At 44.0% G+C, this 22,036-nt stretch overlaps 1 protein-coding gene across 10 annotated transcripts in view; it reads right to left on the bottom strand.

The window, feature by feature from the left end:
- The window catches only part of WIZ (WIZ zinc finger), a 60,120-nt gene extending 40,382 nt beyond the window's left edge, over window positions 1-19,738 (bottom strand). For 6 of the 10 annotated variants that reach the window (XM_082213165.1, XM_082213172.1, XM_082213173.1 and 3 more), the window contains exons 1-2: window positions 18,624-18,682; window positions 8,168-8,628 (exon numbers count right to left, since the gene is read on the bottom strand). In XM_082213165.1, the coding sequence (XP_082069291.1) occupies window positions 8,168-8,546 (379 nt within the window). In that variant the 5' untranslated portion in view covers window positions 8,547-8,628; window positions 18,624-18,682. Of the gene's footprint in view, window positions 1-8,167; window positions 8,629-18,320; window positions 18,345-18,623; window positions 18,683-18,789; window positions 18,991-19,458; window positions 19,503-19,596 lie in introns of those variants that run through there. The other 4 variants (XM_082213168.1, XM_082213169.1, XM_082213167.1 and 1 more) reach the window with 4 other exon arrangements.
- Between the last annotated feature and the right edge of the window lie 2,298 nt (window positions 19,739-22,036).

The following is a 22,036-nucleotide window of genomic DNA, read 5'->3' as shown; positions in this document are numbered from 1 at the left end:
TGCGTTGTTAGCCGCCTTGAGTTTTTTTCATAAAAATATAAAGTGGTATAAACATGAAATGTATAAACATGAAACGAATAGAAAACATCCTGGCCCGCACTGACAAGTGACAGTCAAATAAATCACACTCCCAGCTCTGTTTCTTCCAAAGTCATCAATCAGATTGGTACATAGGCAAGGCACTGGTTACAAGGTTTAGCAGGTGCAAGGAAATTATAGCGACATGGTTAAGCACCAGCTAAGACTTTGAGCCAACAAGCAATGTGCCCCTTGCATCTTCCTTTTGAACAGCAAGGTGAACACAGTTCTTAGCACAGCAAACAGCTGCAGTCCTGGGACAGGGTAAGTAAATGGGCACTCAGATTCCTATGAGTGGGTTGGGGCTTCAACGCTTGTCTGTGCTGGCATCTCCATGGAGGCAGAAAAGGAGTCGACACCAGCACAGCACCTGAATTATTCTCAGTCATTTCCATAGAAGGGGGAAGCTTTTCACTGACAGGAGGCGGCACCAAAGGCAGCTCCACAATAGGAGAAGTCTGACGAGAGGCATCAGATACCACAGGGGAGGAACGCTTCCTTGTCAACCCAGTAGATATCTCCTCTGGATCCAGATGCTTACTCTTTGGATCACGGGCCCCTTCCTTGTATTATGACATTTTGTGGAAGCACAATTTTGCTTCCTCAAACCTGCTGGGACCCTCCCTGGGTCATCAAGCTCCAACTCCCCAAACTCCTTCCATTCTTTCATAGGACTGAAGCCATCCACTCCATAACATCTCAGTGGAGCTCATTAAACACAAACTGTTAAAACACGGTTACGAGTGCTGCTGCATGCATTATAAATATAGAACGCTATTGCAATCATGCAGTCATTCCTACTGAACTAAGATTCCAGCTTGATGGGTCTACTGTTCATCTTCTCACACTGATCACAAACTTGGCCGACACAGAAACCATTAGGGCTTGGAACACTGCACTAATCAATTGCAAGCTTAAATGCTTTATCATCTTTTGGTGGGGCTCCCAACCATTCATAATCAAGGCACGTCAAAACCACAAGTCCATTTCCAGGAGCTTGTGTGGTGTGCTTATGAGACATTGATATGACCCCAATGAAAACAACACCACCACAATAGTGCCAGACATGGGGTACTGTAAGTGTGTAGGCAAACTGAACAACCAGATGCACAAATAATTAGTAACATCCCTTCTACCCACTGTCTCAGCCCACAGATCTCAAACTCCCTCATTGTTGGTTTTACAAAGCCTGTAAGATTTCAGAATTGGATCCAAAGATGTGGCCTAAATGTTAGGGGGCAGTTGCTTCACATTCTGGACCCCTGAGAATGCTTGCATTTGTCACCAACTTCAAGTGAACATTTTGGTGATTTTTGGCATCCAGAGCTCTCTCCATTTCCTGCTGCTCCACAGTCAAAGAGCACATCCTTTGTCAGATTTAAAACTTAAGCATAACAAACTCAGAAACATAATGGCAAGTTCCTCACAGAAGGAAGCTACAGATACAGCCGCTCAGAAGAAAGAGCTGTGAGTTTATGAAAGAGACCTTTGTGCGCTGACAGTCAGAGTCTTTAAGAGGCTGGCAGATCTGAAGCAGACTCAGTGTGACATCAGGATAAAAGCAAAAAAAGTTCTTTCAGGCAGCAGAACACATATTATAAGACCACTCTTTTCACTTCAGCAAGCTAACCTGAATACCTCCCTCACCATCAGATGGCAACTGAGACTCTTCTACTTTCACCTACTCCCACTGAGATCGTGTTTTGGAGGAGCAGATTTGCCACCAGTTTCTACAAGTCATTTCCTATGTTACTTGGGAAAAATGTGCAATCCAACCCTGGATCAGTATTGTTCACATTTGTCTGCCAACATAATAACAACTGTTTTAAATGACTCCCAAAGCTTTTACAAAATGAGCTTGGAGGGAGCCATCTCACGCCATCTTGTAGTTTCCAAGTATTTGTCTGAAATTAACTGGAGCAGAGGTAGTCACTCAACTGAATGACCATTTGAGTCTATAGAAAGGTAAAGCTGAGCCAAAATCTTTACTCTCAATCAACCTAGGGTGGAGGTGGTCAGAGGATATCAAATGCTACAGTAAATAGAACACGAATATTGCAGTCAGGATATGCCAAGCACAAGTCCATTATTGCTAACAATATTTTGGGGTTTAAACACAACTAAAAATTATGGTAGGTAGTGGTGCTACACCAGGAAGGGGGAAACCATTTTATTTTGGTATTTGCATCCTGCTTTTTCAAGGCAAAATGCCTTCACAAAGTGGCTTGCCAATAAATGCATATGGCATCAACCACTATAGACAGGATGAGATTTCATTTTAAAGGATATGGGGATAGACAAGAAGCCCAGTGACAACTATAGTTTCTGAGTCAATTAAACAGAAGCTGACCATACATTTTCAAGCTAGTTATAAGGCTAGTCTAAGGATGAATATTGCCTGCCATCTTTATAAAACAACTATTAATTACAAACTCTCATTGACCACAGCTATGCAGTAGAAATCTCCAATCTGCCTAAATTGGCATAAGGGTACTTCATAATGGTGCTTCCAGACAGGGGCTTAATATTGTAAATGGGTCATGGAATATCACAAGTTGATTATTGGCAATATTTAAAAATAAGTAAATGTTGGATTTATTCAGAAAGGGTAAATCTGGATTACATGGGTGGGGAAAAATATGGGCTGGCATTTTGTTATCAATGACATCATAACAAATTCCTTCTGAAGATGAAGGGGCTTTCAATATTTTTTTTTTAAAAAATATGTATTTACATACTGCTTAATTGCCAGAGTTTGTGGTATGGCATGGATGCCTGTTCAAAGAAGAGATGGGGAAACAAAAATGCCACTGGGCACATCCCTAAAGTTGTTCTTTGAATCCCGGCCTATGCAAACTGAACAAATTTGTATTTATTTTCTTGTTTTGGGTTTTATTCTGACACTGGTATATCTGGTGAGAGACATGAAGCTATATATAGCAGAGTCATTCTGTGTCCACAGGAAGTGCTGTTAATCTCTCTCTGGCTCCAGAGATTTCAGACATTGCTCACACACATTTTCGAGCCTATCTTTGCAGTCTTAAGGGCTAGAAACTTGCATGAAAGGAAAGAAACGACAACATGAATATGCAATATGCTAGCTTGTGTGTTCATTGTAAAAACCCTATCTTTCTGTGCTGCTGCAGCATCACAATACTGCCCGCCCCCTTAAAAAAAAATACCCACGTATACTTGGCATCAGATACGAACTATCTGTATGCCTCTTAAAGAGGCCAGATTTTCATTTTTTGCAAACCACAGTTCGAAACAGACGGGAACCTAAGCTGGAAAACTGGCTGATAATTATGAAAGTCATTTGGAAATTACTATGTTCCCCCTCTCAAAGTCCTAAATTTTCTTATAACTAATGCATGTGCAAGATTCCTTTCTGAGATGTAGATTAGTTTTCACGAGGCCACTTGGGATTTGTAATACACTGCCTAGGCAACTCTTTCCTTCCTTGCAAGTTACGTGTGATGCCACTTTGTCCCTTGATTAGCTGTTGCTTCATGTTTGTAAGCATTGGGCAGAGGCAGGAAGATGTGGCAGTGGTTGGAGCACTGGCCCAGGCAGCAACACTTTTACTTGGGAGATGAGTGGTGAAAGATGCAGACACCTCTTTTCCCCACTGGCCTTCTTCGTCTCCCACCCAATCTTGCAAGTGGAGCCAGATCCAGGTCAGCAGTTTTGCAAGTTTTCTGGCAGAAGTGGAAATCGCAGGGGCAGGACTGGTTGATGTGGAGACTGAGAAGAGAGTGAGGTCTGTGCTATGGTGGGGCAGGGGCAGAGGCTCACTCCAGTGACTGGATAATAGCTAGTTGTGTCAAAGTTAGAGTATGCCCGTCTTAGTTAAATGAGAGCTTCTGTGAGAAACAAGCTTAAATGAGGAGGGGGATGAGTGACTGCTCAGTCCTGTTGAATGTAACCGTCCAGAAAAGTGTAGGATTAGGATTTTCAAAATCACTACATTTCCTGTCCCCAACACAACAGCCAGGCTTGTGATGTGTTTTTCTAAATGTTTACATGATGCATACAGCCCAAGGGAGGACATGTGAGTTATTTTATCTGGAAAATTCCTAGCTAAATTGATTGCTTGTGTAAAGACTTCAGAGCCACAGTATTGCTCTGGAAATTATATAGCCATTTTTAAGAGTTTCTAAATTTTGAGAATCAATGCACCACCCACCGATCTTTTTGAGTGCTTCGTTCAAGAAACAGAGACTACAGTCATATTATATAGATGCATATTCGTGTAAATTTATTAATTTTAATTACGGCTATATTTAGGGGCAAGGCAATTTGCCAGAGGAGCTACTCAGTTCCCAAAATATTTGCTGGTTTTAATATACTAGTGAGACAACAAGATCAGGTTTTTCTACACCCTCTCAACAAAAGCTTAGAAACTCCTACTGAAAGCAGGCTACAATTCTACAGAATTACTTCATCCAGAGATGGTGGTAATAAAGACACTGAGAGAACAGGGGACAAAATGACCAGGCCCATCACTGGAGAGAAAAGGGGGAAATAAATAGGTTTGCCATACACCCAGAAAACATGCCCAGAACATGCCCAGAAATCGGATGCCCAAAATGGCGTCTGGGGCAATTTTTTTGGGGTTTTTTCCTGGGGTTTCTTTGCAGGGCACACAGCAAGGGCTCCAGCTGCCCATGGTGCCGCTGCTGCTGGGACTGCCTGCTGCCTCCCTTGTTTTGCCGTGCGTGGCTGCCCTGTCGGGGAACTGCTTCTCTGAGGCGTGGGTGGTGCACTAGACGGCAGTGGCGCAGTGTCCTGAGTGCAGTGGGCTCTTGCTGTGGCCGCAGTGCCAGCACCTTATGTGCATTTCCCAGGGGCCTGGACCCACTGTTTACGTCTCTGAGCCTGCCCACCCAGCCACAAGGTGCGAGCACTCCTCCCGACAACTCCCACTGTCTCCTGCAGGTAAAAGGGAGGCAACATAGGCTCATGTGCAAGTGAAGGAATGGCCAGACGTGCCTGCTGAGGGAAGTGGGAAGGCAGGGAATCCAGGGTGGGTATGGGGGGGGGGAGTCCAGATTTTTCAAATCAAATCAATCTTTATTACGGTCTAGAGACCCAACAAATCGTTACAAAGCAATGCACAATTCAGACAGCCTACCTCCAGGTTAAACAAGCATTTTGTTCAGACTTAAAGATAGGGATCATTGGTTCTTGCAACCACCGATAAAAACTTTGCCACTGCTAATGTTCTAGCGTTTGTCCCGTCTTCCAATAGGAACCTGACATAGTGAGCCTCTGATTTTCTCGGGAAAGGTACCAGCAAAGGTAACAAGATCTTTACTTTTTGAAATATGTCAAGCCTAAAAATAAAAGGTAATGGAACTAAAGGCTGAACGCTACACACCTTTGTGTGACCCAACTCGGTGCATATGCTGTCACCTGTATGGAGTGCTGAAGTTTCTTGCCTTACTTCAAAGCCCTAGCAGTTAACTCCACAGCATGCCCAGCAGGTTTACTGAGCAGTCAAAGCAAAAGCTATAATGACCAGGCAAACCTGCATCTTGCAGGCCACCAAACACTCAGTAGTTAAGATGCCTTATTTTGCCAGTGACCATTTCCTTCCTAGAACTGTTATTCTGGAGGGTTCACATCATACTTGATATTTTGTTTAAGCACAACTGGCTTACTGTTTTCTTCTCCAATGCCCAACTCATCTAATGTGTTGAGATTAATTCTCATCTGTCATAACTGAGATACCATCCATGACAGATATCTGTTATAACTGAAATACCAGGATGGCAGTCAGTGGTGTAGTGGAGCAAGGACAAAAACACTGCCACTTATGTCACAGCAGGGATGACGATATCATCTCCTGGGGCACTATCTGCCAATCCTCTGCACGCCAAATAAATACACTCTAGTCTTCTCAGAAACTAAGAAACTAAGCATAGAAAGAGGTGGGTTGTATTAGCACAAACATCTAAGGGTTAAGCTGCCATGTTTATTTTGGAAAATCCTGAAATCCCTTCATTATAGCCAACTGGTAGGTCATAAAATAGCAAGGAACCTTCCAAGTCCAGCAGAAATTGTCATAAGACTGGAGGGTGTTACGAATAAAAAGCTAGCTTGGAATTGATATCAGCATTGGTTACAGGGATTGTTGTGAAGGGAATGCACTTCATCATTTACCACTGCACCACTGATGGCAGTACTGACTATCATCGGGACCTTGACAATATTTATCCCTGAAAGGAACCTATGAACATGGCAATCTCCTAACAAACAAATGCCAGTGGTGCAACACAGTATGTTGTTGAGAAAAGAGCAGGTCACAGCATCAGTCATGTCCACGCTAGGTAATACTGCTGTATAGCACAAGAAGATGATATAAAACTGAAGTATCAAAAACAGAATGTCTTGTGCAGGGGTGACCCACTCCTAACCCACAGGACTGACTGCAACCCCCCCAAAAAAATCCACCCCCAAGAGCAACCACAGTACAGACAAAAAAAATAAAATAGATACAGCGGTACCTCGGGTTACAGATGCTTTGGGTTACAAACGCTTCAGGTTACAGACTCCGCTAACCCGGAAGTAGCACCTCGGGTTAAGAATTTTACCTCAGGATGAGAACAGAAATTGCGCGCCGGCTGCGTGGCAGCAGCGGGAGGCCCCATTAGCTAAAGTGGTACCTCAGGTTAAGAACAGTTTCAGGTTAAGAACGGACCTCTGGAACGATTTAAGTTCTTAACCAGAGGTACCACTGTACAGTGCTGAGGTGAGGCTGTTATTTTATGCTATACATATTTCTCTGTCCTCCTTCATGACTAACAGAAACAAAACAAACCAACACCACCAAATTTGTGAATTTCATACAAGCTGTAGGATTCAGCTTTCCTTGGCATACAATACAAGGAACATTTGAGCAGAGTTTTGATTTTCTTTTAAGCACTTCAAATGTACAGATGGGTACCCAACCTCCAACGAACTCAATGATTCACAAAACAGCAGGCGCAGTGGATGTCAAGGCGTTATGCTGCTCATCAGTAACAACATTCAGTGAATGCCTCTGACACATTCCGCACTGGGGTCACAACAGCAATTCATGGCACTCTCTGGGGGGAAATGCTGTGTTTACAGAGTCACGTTTACTTACTGTACAGTATGTTTGTTCTTCGTAAGTAAGTGCTTCCAATGTCTAAGTTCTTTTAGAAAATGAATGCAGTCGGAATGAGAGCAGATTCTCCTGCATTCCTGTGGAACTACAGAAGTGTCCGATGTCACCTCAGCATATTCCTATGTTGTGCACGTGTCTCATAAACAAAGAACAACACAAACAGCAGCAGAGGAAAATGGCAAATCAGCCATTTGTAGCAGAGAGGAAAGTGGCAAAGCTCAGGAGGAGCAGGAAGTATTGCACCTGTTGCAGCCTTCTCACAGTCTCAATTACATACACAGGATAAGGACAATTTCTGTTGTATGTACTTCTTTTAAACATTTGTTTTTAACAGTTTTCCTTGGAATGTACCACTGCACAGTGCTAGAGGCTATTACCTTAAATAGACATAAAGAGGACTATCAGTTAAAACATGCATGCCCAAATGGCTAAACAGCAAAACAGCCATTTTTACTTGCACAGTTGGCATATGAAGTCAAAGGTTTGCGTCACAGCTTTGACAAACCTATGATATAAATACTTCAGAGTATTAGTCTGCATAAAACAGTTAATGGGCTACGGCTTTCTGCCATGCACCACTTAAATTCAGACCCCTGTCTGTGGTGCTGAACTCACAAGTTACAACTAGGCTGCTGAACTCTTGAGATCCATTTTCATCCTCTTCCTATATGTCACAAGCAAACATATTACAGGCCACTTCACACATTGCACTGAAGGAAGTGCACAGTCTTCTACTTGGATGCAATTAGTCACAGCAACAAAACCATCTCACAGTGGCTTCAGACGATTCTCTAGGCTGATATTTCTTCACTTTCACCTCAGAGGCCTGCCTGGCCTCTACCTTTTATCTACTTTGAAAGAAACAAACCTATAAAAGTTGTTTTGCTTTGTTGTTTTTTTAAGAAAGTGCCTGTCATTACAATGCAGTGGACTTACCAGTCACTTTACAGGCTTCCAAAGCAGCATCTGGCTGTTGATGAGTAAATGGTGTCAAAAAGCTGGGCTCCTCTTTACGGTTACACATCTCATCCGTCACTTTCCCCTCTCTACTCGTTGCTTCTAGTTTCTCTGAAGAACCAGGGACCATCTTCTTGAGAACAATCCCGCCTTCCTTTGACGCCCCCACCAAAGCCACATTTTCCAGAGATGTTTTTGCATCTTTAATAAAGGCAGTTATTCTTTCTTCACCTTGAGGGCACTCAAGGGCAGCAAAATCCTCTTTTTTTGACACCAGGGACATTGGCGCAGTATTTTCTCCATCATCCTTGTGCTCTTTCTGCTGTTCTGATAAAGTAGTGGGAATAGCTTTCTCCATTCCTTGTGGATTTCACCGTGTCAATTTGACAAACCAAACATCAAGGCTTTGGGTGGATTTGCATCAATTACTGCCAGACAACCTATAATAAAAAAGTGACAAAATGTTCAAAAGACTGAATTTCACACAAGCCCATTTCAGACATTTTGGTTAAGATGCAGTACACTCAACAGCTTCTGAATTTATATAACAAATGCTTTAAAAATTGTAGCTAAGGCCTAAGAACAGCTCACATTTCTGGTGTGGAGCACAGCAATTCCTATTTCAACAGACTAGCATGCTACAAGAAAATGAAAAATATGAAAAATGAAAAACATCATCATCAATCTTTATTACGGTCCAGAGACCCAACAAAACATTACAAACCAATACAGAGTTCATACAGTCTACCTCCAGGTCAATCAAGCACCCTGTTTGGAATATAGGGCTCATTTGTTCTTGCAACCACTGACAAAAACTTTGCCACTGCCAATGTTCTATCCCTTGTCCGGTCTTCCAGTAGGAACCTGACATAGTGAGCCTCTGACTTTCCCGGGAAAGGCACCAGCAAGGGTAGTATCAGTTCAGCCCTGGCCTGCTCATACTTCGCACAATGTAACAAAATATGATCTATGGAATCAATGTCTTGAGCACACGAGCAAAGTCTGTCCTGGTAGGGAACTCCTCTCAACCTACCATCTAGCACTGCAGAGGGGAAGACATTCAGTCTGGCTTTGGTGAAAAGCCTTCGATAGTTAGGTACTGTTAGGTTTTTGATGTAAGATGTTAACTCAAAGACATACCCATATTGAACTCCTGCTGCCAGCGGACTACAGACTGCGTGTGACTGAGATCTCAAGTCACTGTGTGCATTGTCCCATAATCTTTGCTTTAAAACCTTTTGGGCGCCTTCATAGCCCAGGTAAAACAGTTGGGGGGGAGACAGACCAATAGAGGTGGCTTTTTTAGCCATGGTTTTCTGCCATTTGCTGGCAAATTCCTCATTGGTCAAATGTTGGTACAGACCCTTCCCTAGATTAAACACTGAAATCCTGAGCCAATGTTTTAGGGCAGCCCACCACGCTCTAGCTGAAATTGGGCATTCACCAGCTTCCAACAGAAGTACGGAGTTAGGGACACAGTTAGGTACCTGCAGCAGAGATCGTATAAATTTTGCCTGAAAGCCATCTAGCTTTGGCAGGTCCCCATTATGCCAGACATTTGCTGCATACAGGAGTTGGGAAACGGGCTTTGCGTTGAAAACCCTTAAGGCTGCTGGAACATATTTGCTGCCCTTTGTGAAGAAGAATCTATATATGGCTAGCTTTGTAATCTCCGCCTTTTGAAGGGAGGTTTGCCAATGGTGCTTCCAAGATCCTGTATGATGGAATGCGAGCCCTAGGTAACTGAAGTATTTTACCTGTTCAAGGTTATGGCCATCCAGCACCCATGAAAAACATATTAACCTCAACTTCACTGTAGGACAGAGGGTGGCCAACCTGCAGCATGTGAAACAGGTAGTAGTAGGTTGTAGCATGCCCAGACTGGACAGGAAGGCTGGCAGGTCTGGCCATGACCCAGTAACAAGTCTGAATCAGTCCTGCGGTGCCAGCTCAGTCCCTGACTCAGCAGCCTTGAAGCCACTATAACCTTTGTGAGGGATTGCAAACCTGTGGGCCTCTAAATGTGGTTTGTCTACAGGTCTCCTCATTTCTGACCACTAGCCGTGATGGCGCCTGAACATCATGTGGAAGCCTACAGGTTTCTCACACCACTTATAAGTGGTATTATATCATGCTTTGGGCTTTCTCTTTATTTGGCAACTATTAGCCAATAACTGCCATGTTCTACCTCCACTGCCAAGAGGCAGTATGCTTTGAATGTCACTTGTTGTGAACCACCAGTGGGGAGAGTGTTACTGCACTCAGATCCCGAGTCTACACTTCCCAGAATAGGCCCCTGTGTTTGGCCAGAGTGCTGGACTAGGTGGTCCTTTGGCTTGATCCAGCTGATCTCTAAATGTTCTTATCACAATCAAAAAGTCATAGGGTTTTTTCCCCCTACAACTGACTAGCATGACTATCCCTCTGGAATTTGCCAGGAAGATTGTCCACAATGAATTATCTAATTTGGGATTTAAGAGTAGGTCCATACCTTCACTATAAAATAACAGTGGGATGAGCTCTATAGATTTCTCCACATCCTTAATGAAAAATGTGTCTTAACCACATTTTAGCCATTGCAAAGATGTTTCTGAATGGGAACCTGAGGCACTAATAGTGCTGCAGCAAAAGCATTAAATTGTACCACTGCAATTTATGCTCACAAATCAAGTCATCTCCTCAGAGGAGAATGGTTGCATTGAGTGCAAGTGAAAACAAGGAAGGGTAACTGTATGACACTTATGTTCACCAGGTCCATAGGGATACCCTACTTCCCTTACAACAGTTTTCTTTTATCTTGACTGTTGGACTACAACTCCCACCAACCCTGATGGGAGTTGTAGTCCAACAGCATCTGGGGACCTCACTTTAGAGAACAGTGCCTTACACGACACCTGATAGGATCCACAGTTCAACAGCTGTAATGAGATGCAAGGGCAAAGCATTCCACATAAATAAGCAAAAGACATTACCATCATGGGGTGATGGGAAAGAGAGGAATCTGCTGAATTGTGGGCTGGTCTGCAACAATGAAGCCAACTCAGATCAACATCAACAGAAATGGAACATTTATTTATTTATTTATTTATTTATTTATTTATTTATTTATTTATTTATTTATTTCCCACCCATCTGACGGGGCTTCCCCAGCCACTCTGGGCGGCTTCCAACAAAATATTAAAATACAGTAATCCATCAAACATTAAAAGCTTCCCTAAACAGCATTCACAACATATTGATGCAATCCACCTTTGGGATATCATAATTCAAGGGATGTGCTCTTGGGAATTTTCCTTTACCTTCCTCCGTATACTCATAATGACTATGCCTACACACAGGATTTACACTGTTTGTTATCGAATTATGTGAAATCTTCTGTTTTCCAGCTAGCTACTATGCCATTTCTTATCAACGCTGCTCTTTCTAGTTTCAGGCCTACAGAACTGAGCTAAACCCTCATAAAACAAATTTTTAAGCAAGACATAATGGAGTTCATTGTGGGTTCAGGCAATTCCTTCAAACTGGCACTGTCACACTGAACAAAATAATATGCTGAAACCAATTTCATACACAGCAAGAAATACAGAACTCATTAATGCATTTTAGATATGTCCTATTAGTTAAAATATATTTATATATTTATTAACAAGAACTCCTATTTGTTTCAGAGATCCCAATTAATTCTTGGCACAGAAACCACCTTTCTTCTAGAACTGGCTGTGTATATATTATCTCTCACGCACATCCACTACATGCTCTTGTCATTGGGCCCCTCTTACGAGTCCTATTATCTCTTCAACTACCCCACACCCTGACCAGTTAAACTAGCTACCAGTGAGACACAAATTATTTTTGTCCAAATTTATCAGTTCCAATGTCATTCTACATTAAAACTGACTGGGGAGAACACATGCCATGAACATACAACTTGCTCTCTATAAAACTTTAATTTCAAAATCATTATTTTGCACTCTGGATTACCTCACAACTTTCCTCAGCAATTAATATGAAATATACTACCACATACACACAATCCTCAGGTAAAGGGCACATAACAAACAAGACAATGTCAATGAATCACAGTATTTGGGAATCTACTGTTAACAGCCCAGTCCATTTCATGCTTATATGGGACCCATCAGCTCAAATCCCTAAGTGTCCCTTCCATGCACAGAAGGCTTTTGATCCAGGATGTCTTCTGCTGGCAGTACGAAGTTGGTCTGTCGGTCTGTCTGTATCTTTCCCACTACCATTTTCCTTCAGGTAGTTCCCCAACCCTTCAGTGGAGGGTTCAGAGGGAAATCAGCAAAGGTTACCTCTCATCCACCTGCAAGAGAGTCTTATGAGCAGAACCCTAATCACAGGATGATCCTACCAGCAGAAGGGAACTCCTCTGTATTCAAGCCATTGGGTTCACCGTGACTTAAAGCTAAAGGTAAAGGGATCCCTGACCGTTAGGTCCAGTCGCGGGCAACTCTGGGGTTGCAGCGCTCATCTTGCTTTATTGGCCAAGGGAGCCAGCATACAGCTTCCGGGTCATGTGGCCAGCATGACTAAGCCGCTTCTGGCGAACCAGAGCAGCTCACGGAAACGCCGTTTACCTTCTCACCAGAGCGCTACCTATTTATCTACTTGCAATGCGTGCTTTCGAACTGCTAGGTTGGCAGGAGCTGGGACCGAACAACGGGAGCTTACCCCGTCGCGGCTTGCTTACAGGTAAATGGGCCTCAGGCTGAAAGCCTATACTCACTTATCTAGGAACAAGCTCCTTTGAAATGGGATTTGTATTTCTAAGTAGACATTGGTTTTCACATACATGTGCATACAGTGGCAGCTAAGAATTCTATACAGACTTTTTTTCTCTCAGGCTTCCCAATACTTAGAGAGCGCCCCCCCCCCAAAAAAAAATACACTTAATGAAACTGTGAAAGAACTTTAGGTTAAAATTCAAGCCAGAAATTTAGCAATGGAAAAGAATTGACCACAGTATGCTTCAAAAGCTTAAACCCCAAATCAGAAAAAACTAACTAATTACAAAACAAAATGAATTCATCAGTCAGAGAACTATCTTCATTTAATAATATTTTAGCAGAGCAGACATAAGAGGCCCTTACATGGCATCATGTTATTATCTTATTGGCTACTTCAATAGAGCCCAGATTTGTTCTCTTTCTACTGTACTAGCTAGAATCTAGAGCCAAGATGCAGAATGTCCATTTGGAACCTCAAGAAGTGCTGTAACTTAGCAGTGAGCACTGAAGAGTGTGCACAAACCAGTGCAAGCAACAGAACAACAAATGTAGTTACCACTAGGAGGAGATAGATGCCCAAAAGTGGTGATAAGTGAGGCTATGGCAATCTAAGTAAACACATGTGGCTTGTGCATGAGAGGTGCAAGATAAAATACAGGAGACAACAGCTTAGCAAGTCTTTTTCCTCAAGGTGACAAACTTGTTGCACCTTTCTTCCATACAGGCTGTTCCTGGATGACACGTTCACCAGACGAGCCACAACAATCACCCTGAAACATGTCTTCCCAATCTGTCACACGGTGGCATGTGCCAGGAGTGACCTTGTAAACCCAATATTAGTTCACAAAGATGCTACAGAAGAAGAGCAGCAATAACATTAGGTCTATAGACATAAATACTTTGCCCGGCATCATCATCATAATCATCAGAGGCAATTTGGTTCTCAAACTGCCTGCCCTATTAGGTACTTCTTCTGGTTTTGAGGCTGAAGAACTAAACAGGCCATGCCACCAACAAGCTACCTCTGATAACTATCATTGCACAGAAAATACTGGCCAAGGTGGACTGATGCACTGCCAGAATTCCTTCTGTTGTGCACCTTTGCCAGGAGAAAGCAGAGCAAATTACTCAAGGAGGAAATTATTTTGGCAGTTACTGAGTAATTAATTTTTCTAAAGTGGCAGTTATTAAAAGCACAGTTCAGGCACTCAAAATTGCCACAGCAGCCTTTTATAGGGTTACGTTCAGAAATATAATACCGAAACTTCATCATTTGCCACAGATACTGTAGAAAAACACAGACACAAAAAATGAAAAAGAATGGGATTAGTTCCACAGAAAGGTTTCACAATTTTAAGATTATTATAGTCTGGATCCACCAAAACGTGCTGGAGCAGTACAATTATCAAAACCATTTAAATGAAACTAAACTGCAGTAGCATGTAAGTTTACTCTGAAGTTAGGCCTGTTATATTTTTCCTCAAGTTAGAGTGCACAAGATTGCAGCCTAGGAATGATATTTCTGTTTCTAGTGCCCAAACTTTGTGTGTGTGTGTTTGTGTGTAAAACTTCCTGGGTAGCAGACCACAGTTGTCATGTCTTGTTGAATGCCTTTATGTACCACTTTCTGTCACAAGTGACCTCTAGACAGTTTAATTTAGTGATAAGATACTTTGTTGGTACAGTATATAGAAGCAATGCAACTTGAAAGAGAAAAATCAATCTGATGAAGAATTTGAGAAAATTATATAAGTAACACTATCCATGTACAAGTATCTTTACAGACATTACTCTGGGAAGATATGCCTCAACCCCAGAGAAATTACAATCTGAATTTTCCCATTGTGGCTTAGGCAAGGTGAGCAGAGAGAGACTATTAACAGATCCAAGAAGAGTTTTCAAAGAATCTTTTCAGGAGCAGTGGTCTCTCCCCTCCGAAAGTATGATAATTAACACATAGAAGTGCTTTTTGGGCTCTCTTTCTCTGGCTCCACACATAGGGCCATGTTCACAGAAACCCTTCCACATATATTATTTTTCTGAAGAGGCTAAATAACCTGCCTATATTGTTCTATACCTTGCTGCATTTCAGCTCAGAAATTCATCTTCAAAACATTAGGAGAGTCTGCTGAATCAGACCAATGGGCCCACATAGTCCAGCATCCTATTCTTACAGTGGCCAACTGGATGCCCGTGGGAAACTCACAAGCAGGATTCAAGCACAAAAGCATCCTCCCCTCCTGTGGTTTTCATCTTCATCATAAGCCAATTAACAGAGCTACCATTACAGTAAAATGTTATGAAGCGTTTTAATAACTTGGTCACAATGAAAAAACCATGCATTCAGTCTTTCAGCTGCAATCACAAGCCTTCAAATACACAAGGCATAGCTAATCAACAACTGCCTGAACATGCAAGCAGACCGAGTTCTAAATTTTAATAAAAACAAGCCTTTTAAAAGAAGTTAATTCCACAGTGCCAAATGCATGCATACATATGAGCCTCCAACTATTACTTAGCAGGTCTTCCCATTATATACATTTCTGCAGTAACACATCATGGAGGAACCAATAAGCAACTGTTAGAGGCCTAGGGAACACTAGCAGGCAAAAGAAGCCCCGTTTTCCATCACCAGTCAAGCAATCTACCACCCACGAGAGGCAATGAGCAACTCTCCAAGGTGTGCAATCAAATAGTAAACTCTGCTTCTACCTGTCCCCACCAATTTACAGTGGTGCCTCGCAAGATGAAAAGAATTCATTCCGCGAGTCTTTTCGTCTTGCGATGTTTTTCGTCTTGCGAAGCACGGTCCGTCGCAACTGCGCCTCTTCAAGCGGCTTTTTTAAAAAAGCGTAAGACGTTTTCGTCTTGCGAAGCAAGCCCATAGGGAAATTCGTCTAGCGAAGCAACGCAAAAACGGAAAACCCTTTCGTCTAGCAAGTTTTTCGACTTGCGGGGCACCACTGTACTTATCTTTTAATATTTCTATACAGTACTGCTTTTCAGTTTATTCCCCCCACAAGTAAGTTTATAACAATAAAAATAACCATATACTAAAAACAATTAGTGCCAAAACTATCCAACAGAAATAATAATATCCATATTAGACAAACCTCTTTGGCAGAGAACTCCATAAGTGGAGGGCCTTCCCCAACCAAGAGAGATCTCTCTCCAGTTACCACTCATCTCATCTCACATTATTCCTAAAAGACTCCCTACAGCTTACTTGTTTTCCTGCCTGAGTCTCTATAAGAAACATGAAAGCTAGGAGCAGAGCAAAGGAACCTGATAGCTTTAGTAAACTCTAAGCCCTAGCTGGACTTTTCATCTCTTATTTGACCTAAATCTGTAACTTCTAGAAAGGCAAACAGTTACATGCCTGCAGTAAGGGAGACTTGGACTCACTCTTCACTATCAGTCTGTTGGGAGTAATTAAAAAGGTACCACTGACAAACCTTTACATATAGGATGCCCTGTAAAGGCCTGTTTTAGTTCTTTTTAAGAGTTTTCATTCCTTTAGGGTTACAGCAGTCCTCATACACTGGCCTGACTTGCACATCACACTAAGCTAAACCATGGCTTAGCTCAACATAGCAGCAGGAAGACTGGAAGAGCAGCAAGGCAGTCACATTATCTTCTCTGGAAGCCGACACTCCTACATGATCACATTAAGTCATGGTTTGGCTTAAACCAGGTCACTGTGTCTTTTAGCTGAGCATTATATGGGTATCATAGAATCACAGAATTGTAGAATTGGAAGGGATCATGAGGGTCATCTAGTCCAACCCCCTGCCATGCAGGAATCTTTTGTCCAATGTGGGACTCAAACCTCTGACGCTGAGATGAAGAGTTTCATGTTCTACCGACCTGAGCTATCACAGCTACAAGTATTAATTGGTTAATTGAACTAATCAATGGCAACGAATATTCATCAGAGACTGGTCAGATGAAGTGGACTAGTCCACAAAAGCTTATGCTATAATAGATGTTAGTCTTTTAAATTGCCACAAGATTATTCATAGATTTTGCTGCCACAAATTAACATGGCCATACCCCTGAAACTCATCTAAAACTACATAGGCAAACGCATGTAATGCAGTGGACTATATATTTTAAGGTTCAAATAGTTCATCCTGAATGTTATAACTTTTCCAAATTCCAACAGGCAGCACTGAACCTTTCTTCTGGCCATGTTCAGTAAAGCAATCCTTTGCTGCAGATTATTAAGTCTCATTTTACTGCTTCCTGCATGTAATTAAGAGACGTATACATTTGGTCTCACTCCAAATCCCAACACCAATGGTGACAAAAATCAACAATACATACTACCTCCCCCAAAAAATATTCATTTTGCAGTTCTTCTATCTCCGTCACTAAGCATGCCTTTCACTCTCACTGTACACAGGTTAAGATGCATCCAAGTACTCTCAAACAGTTCTGGCACTACCTGTTCTATTTCACCTTCAGCATCCCACTACTTTCCAAAGGACAGTGCCAGCTGAAAATATAGAAACTAAGGTCTGCAAATGACATAATAACTTAACACAGGAAGACATCCAGGTATGATAAAGATAAACGCAATATAATAATTTAAGCAAAAAATGCCTCACCCCATATTAACTTCAAAACATTTTAAAGTGCACCAATATTGTCCAAGGCTTCATATTTCACAACCTGATAGAAACAATGCTTACTCAGCACAGTCAAAATAATTTCTATTGGTCTTTCTTCCAAGTAAGTAGGTTTAGGATAATAGTCTTAAGCACTGTTCTAACTGATTCTTTGATTTGCTGCAGCAGCAAACTTTTGGCAAATTGCCCATGTGAGAGCACGCACCAAATAAATTGCCACTATCAATGGATAGGAAACTTACTTCTTAGTAGACATGTATAGGATTGTGTTGCAAGTCCCACAGAGTGCAATGGGGCTCACTCTCTCAGGTAATTAAGTACAGCAACTTAAAGAGGGGGAGAAGAGGCAGAAATCTGACACAAAGTAGACCTATGTCTGTGAGCCCTCATCCTAATGGGTGCAGCAGTTCCGTGTATTGCACTAGTTCAAGCACATCCATTTCTCTCACAAGTATAACTTCATGTAACAGCGCATGACAACACAGAGGAACTGTGCCAAGGAGAAGACTGTGGCTTCTTTACAATGAAGCCCCCAAACTCTTGGATCTTTGGGTCAAGCAAAAGGCAGGTGTCCTCTCTTGTCCCACCCACCTCGAGGCTCATTTGCTCTCCTCCCAGAGGGAACACTGACTTACCGGCTTGCTGAAGAACCTCGGGTGTCATTCATGCCCCCACCCTAAGCACCACCACCCCACTCGCCCACGCAGAGGGTGTGTGTCCCTTCATGAGCATCCCGCTCAGTCTCATCACCTGATGCCAGGTCCGGATGCCCATCACTCCACGCACACCTGTGACCCGCCTGCCGCTCGGAAGTCCTTCGACGGACACCTTCCCCCTTCCCCGGCACCTGTCCGCCTTCCCGGGAGCCTCCACCCAGTCACCTGCAAGCCCCTCGGGTGTGCCTCGCCGCCCAAGCCTCCTCGAGACCCGGCACCTGCCACCTTCCACCTGCCCCATTCGGACTCCCCACCACTTGACCTCCCCACTCCGCTCCGCTCCAGGGGGGAAGAGAAGCGGAGCTCCCGCCCGGCTCGTGGCCTACCTGTCACTTACCTCCCTGACAGCAAGGCTCATTCACGGGCGCTCCTTCCCTCCTCCTCCTCCTCCTCCCTCCTTCCCTGTCACTTGCCCTCCTCCTAGGCACCGCCTCCTCGTCCCCTCCTGGCTCCATCCCCTCCGGTCAGGTCCTCCTTTCCCAGCCTCGCCGGGGCGCACTCACCATCTTGCGCCCAGTGCTGCCGCCGCCCCGCGCTGGGTGCTCAGGGCTTTCTCGTTCCCCCTCGGCAGCCCCGCTGCACCCTCCTCTTCTGCCCTCCACCCGGCTCCGGCCTCTTCAGCAGCAGCAGCCGAGGCCGCCGCGCCGGGGACATGGCTCCTTTAAATCCTCCTGCTCTCTTTCAGCTTCACCCCCCGCGCCACCACTCCCTGCTCCGTCCCACCAACTCCCTCCCTTTCTCTACCCGGCCAGCCCAGCTGCCTGCGCCGCTCCCGCCGCGCCCCCTCCCCTCTCCTCTCCTCCTTCCGAGTCGCGACCGCAGAGCGTCTCTAGCAACGCGACGGCAGCGGCGCCATGTTGGGAGAGGCAAAACGAACTCTCCCCCCCCCACGGGATGACGTCATGGGGCCGCCGAGGCCAGGCGCGCGCGGGGCAGGCTGGGGTGGGGTGTCTGAACTAGCTAACGGGCCGGGGCACTGGGACAGCTGTGGTGACTCAACTTGCCCAGGGTCAAAGCGAATACCCTCCGAACTGTGGCAACGTGGCTTCTCTCTTGGTGGCCACCTGTCCCCGGAAAAGAGAACCAGGGGCGGGCCACGTTATGTCCAAAAGCCCGTGGCCATTGGGGAGGAGGGAGAGAGGGCAGTGGGCAGGTGTATTGGCGCTTCTTGCCTGGAGTTACGCCTGAGGAGACCGGCTGGGGCAGTCGCCCTGGGAGGGAAGGAAGGAAGGAAGAAAGGAAGGAAGGACGGAAACCCGCATGGCTCCTGTCACACGACGTCCAGAAGCGCTAGCCTCGAATACACTTACTTCTGACTTGGTCCAGCCCGCATGGCGGGAAGGAGGCGCGCTCCCTATCGGAGAGTCCTATTGCTAACCCCCTCAGCGTCCCGAAATCAAAGCGAAAGGGCGCCAGAAGAACCCATACATACAAGTTCTTCAGCCTTTGATATGAGTGAGGTTTAGCTGGGTGGCAAACCTAAAAGCGAGCGATCCGGCCCCATCAGGCGTCCAAGCATCCAGGGCGAGTGGATGTTTCGCCACGCAGGCGAACGTCCGTGTTCCGAAGTGAAGGCGGGACAGCTCACCCCACCCTTGTAAACACCAATCAACAATACTGATAATGAAAACGTATTTACTCTCCACAACCAGAGGAACTAGACGTTCATTCTTTGAAGCTGTGCATTAACGCCGCCCTCTTAATTTTGGATATATTATTTTGTTTCACTTTGCTTTCATTTAATCCAGAAATAATTGAATAAAAATAAAAGATCATCAGAACTGACTGCCAAGTATGCATGCCTGCGGGCTTCACACAGGCACTGTGAAATCAGGATGCTGGACTAAATGGGCATTTGGCCTGATCCAGCAGCTTCTTATGTAATTATAGGATTACAACTTTAGTATTAACAGAACAAAAAGCAAGCCTGGCCAGATGAAAACCCTGCACAACCAAGAGACTGTGATTCCTATAATAAAATTACCAGGGCTTGTTCCAGTCAGCAGATCTCCCCTCTGTACATTTCTCCAACATTATTACACCATCCAGCATTTTCCAAACATCTAGCCCATGATTCCAATCTCCTATTTTGTCTATGATCCTCATGAAACCCACGCTGCAATACTATTTAGGTTTACTCAGAAGTCCCACTGAATTCTTTGAGACGCTACAATCCTACACCCGCTGAACTTTTTGTGACTTCTCTCCTTGAAAATGTCTCCAGTAATTGGACTGGAAAGACGGCATCAGGAAAAGGGGGGTGGGGGAGAGACCCAAATTGCCCTTACAATATGGGGTTGCATTGTCATCATAAAGTTCCCTCAGACAGTCTGGCAAGTCATTAAAAGAAAAGAACACTGGCAAAGTGTTAAGGTAAAGGACAGTTGAGTCCAGTCAAAGCTTCAAGCCGAGGGAGCCAGTGTTTGTCCACAGACAGCTTTCCGGGTCTTGTGGCCAGCATGATTAAACCGCTTCTGGTGCAATGGAACACTGTAACACATGGAAACGCTTTTACTTTCCTGCCAAAGCAATATCTATTTATCTACTTGCACTGGTGTGCTTTCAAACTGCTAGGTTGGCAGAAGCGGGGACAGAGCAACGGGAACTCACTCTGTCATACGGATTCAAATCGCTGACCTTCCAACCAGCAAGCCCAAGACGCTCAGTGGGTACTGGCAAAGTAAACTGATATTCGCATCATGTAAGTGACCTTGCTTCCCAGGCTGCTGTGCTTAAAAAGACCTCATAGATGCTTGATACCTTAGAAGAGCTGATACTTGTCAGAATAAGATATTATTATTTATTATATCTCTGTACTGCCCTTCAGCCAAAGATCACAAGGTGATTCACAATATAGGTCAAAACCAGCGCTTTGAATTGGGCCTGGAAACTAATTGTCACCCAGTGCAGTTGGGCCAGGATTGATGCAATATGCTCAAACCTCTTGCCCTGGTGAGCAACCTGGCTGCCAAATTCTGCACCAGTGAAGTTTCCAAACCATCTTCAGAGGCAGTTCCATGGCTATAGTACAGTGCTTTGGTTCAGTTAAAAGTAATGTGCAAGGACAAATGCCAAAATAAGTCAGTAAGGGAGTCTGTTAATTGTAGCCACAGGTCACTGACTGGCCTGACTCTCTGCTGTCTTTATACCACTGACATCCCCATTCCACACTGTTACGAACTAAATAGTAACTGTTAGGGCCACAGTGGCCGGAGCTGTACAGTATCTATAAATAGTTTATTGTATTTTATAGTATTTATATAATTTGTAATAAACCTAAAACAGCTTTAATCTGCCCATTTTGTGACAATGAAATAAGTCTTTAGACCTCATGTGCTCAACTCACCACTTGGGGGCCACATGCAGCCCTTGGGGGCCTTCAAGTGTGTTTTGCATAGGTGACCAAGCAGCCTTTACTGCTGAGTGTTGCTATCTCTGTGCCATGATTGGGCTTCCATATATATAATATTTTCCCCAGCCTGCTGAGCAGCTGTTTGGCAGGCTGGGGATAGTGCAGTTCTGGTGGTGAATATGATGCACAAGGTGGGAAGGGGGCGGGGGCTGTCCACCACTGAGATGTGCCTCTGCACTGCTGTGCGAGGTCATTTGGGGCAAAGAAGTTGTACACTACTGATATATATAACCATATGCATTTAAATATTAATAAAGATTCAAAGAGATTCAAATAAAGCGGGTACACTTTAAAAAAATCATTTATTGCATAGCATTCTGTTGAGGTAAATTAGGACC

Source organism: Podarcis vaucheri (assembly GCF_965113315.1).
Source record: "Podarcis vaucheri genome assembly, chromosome: 2".
NCBI classification, from domain to species: Eukaryota; Metazoa; Chordata; class Lepidosauria; order Squamata; family Lacertidae; genus Podarcis; species Podarcis vaucheri.
This window is presented reverse-complemented; position numbering and strand designations above follow the sequence as displayed.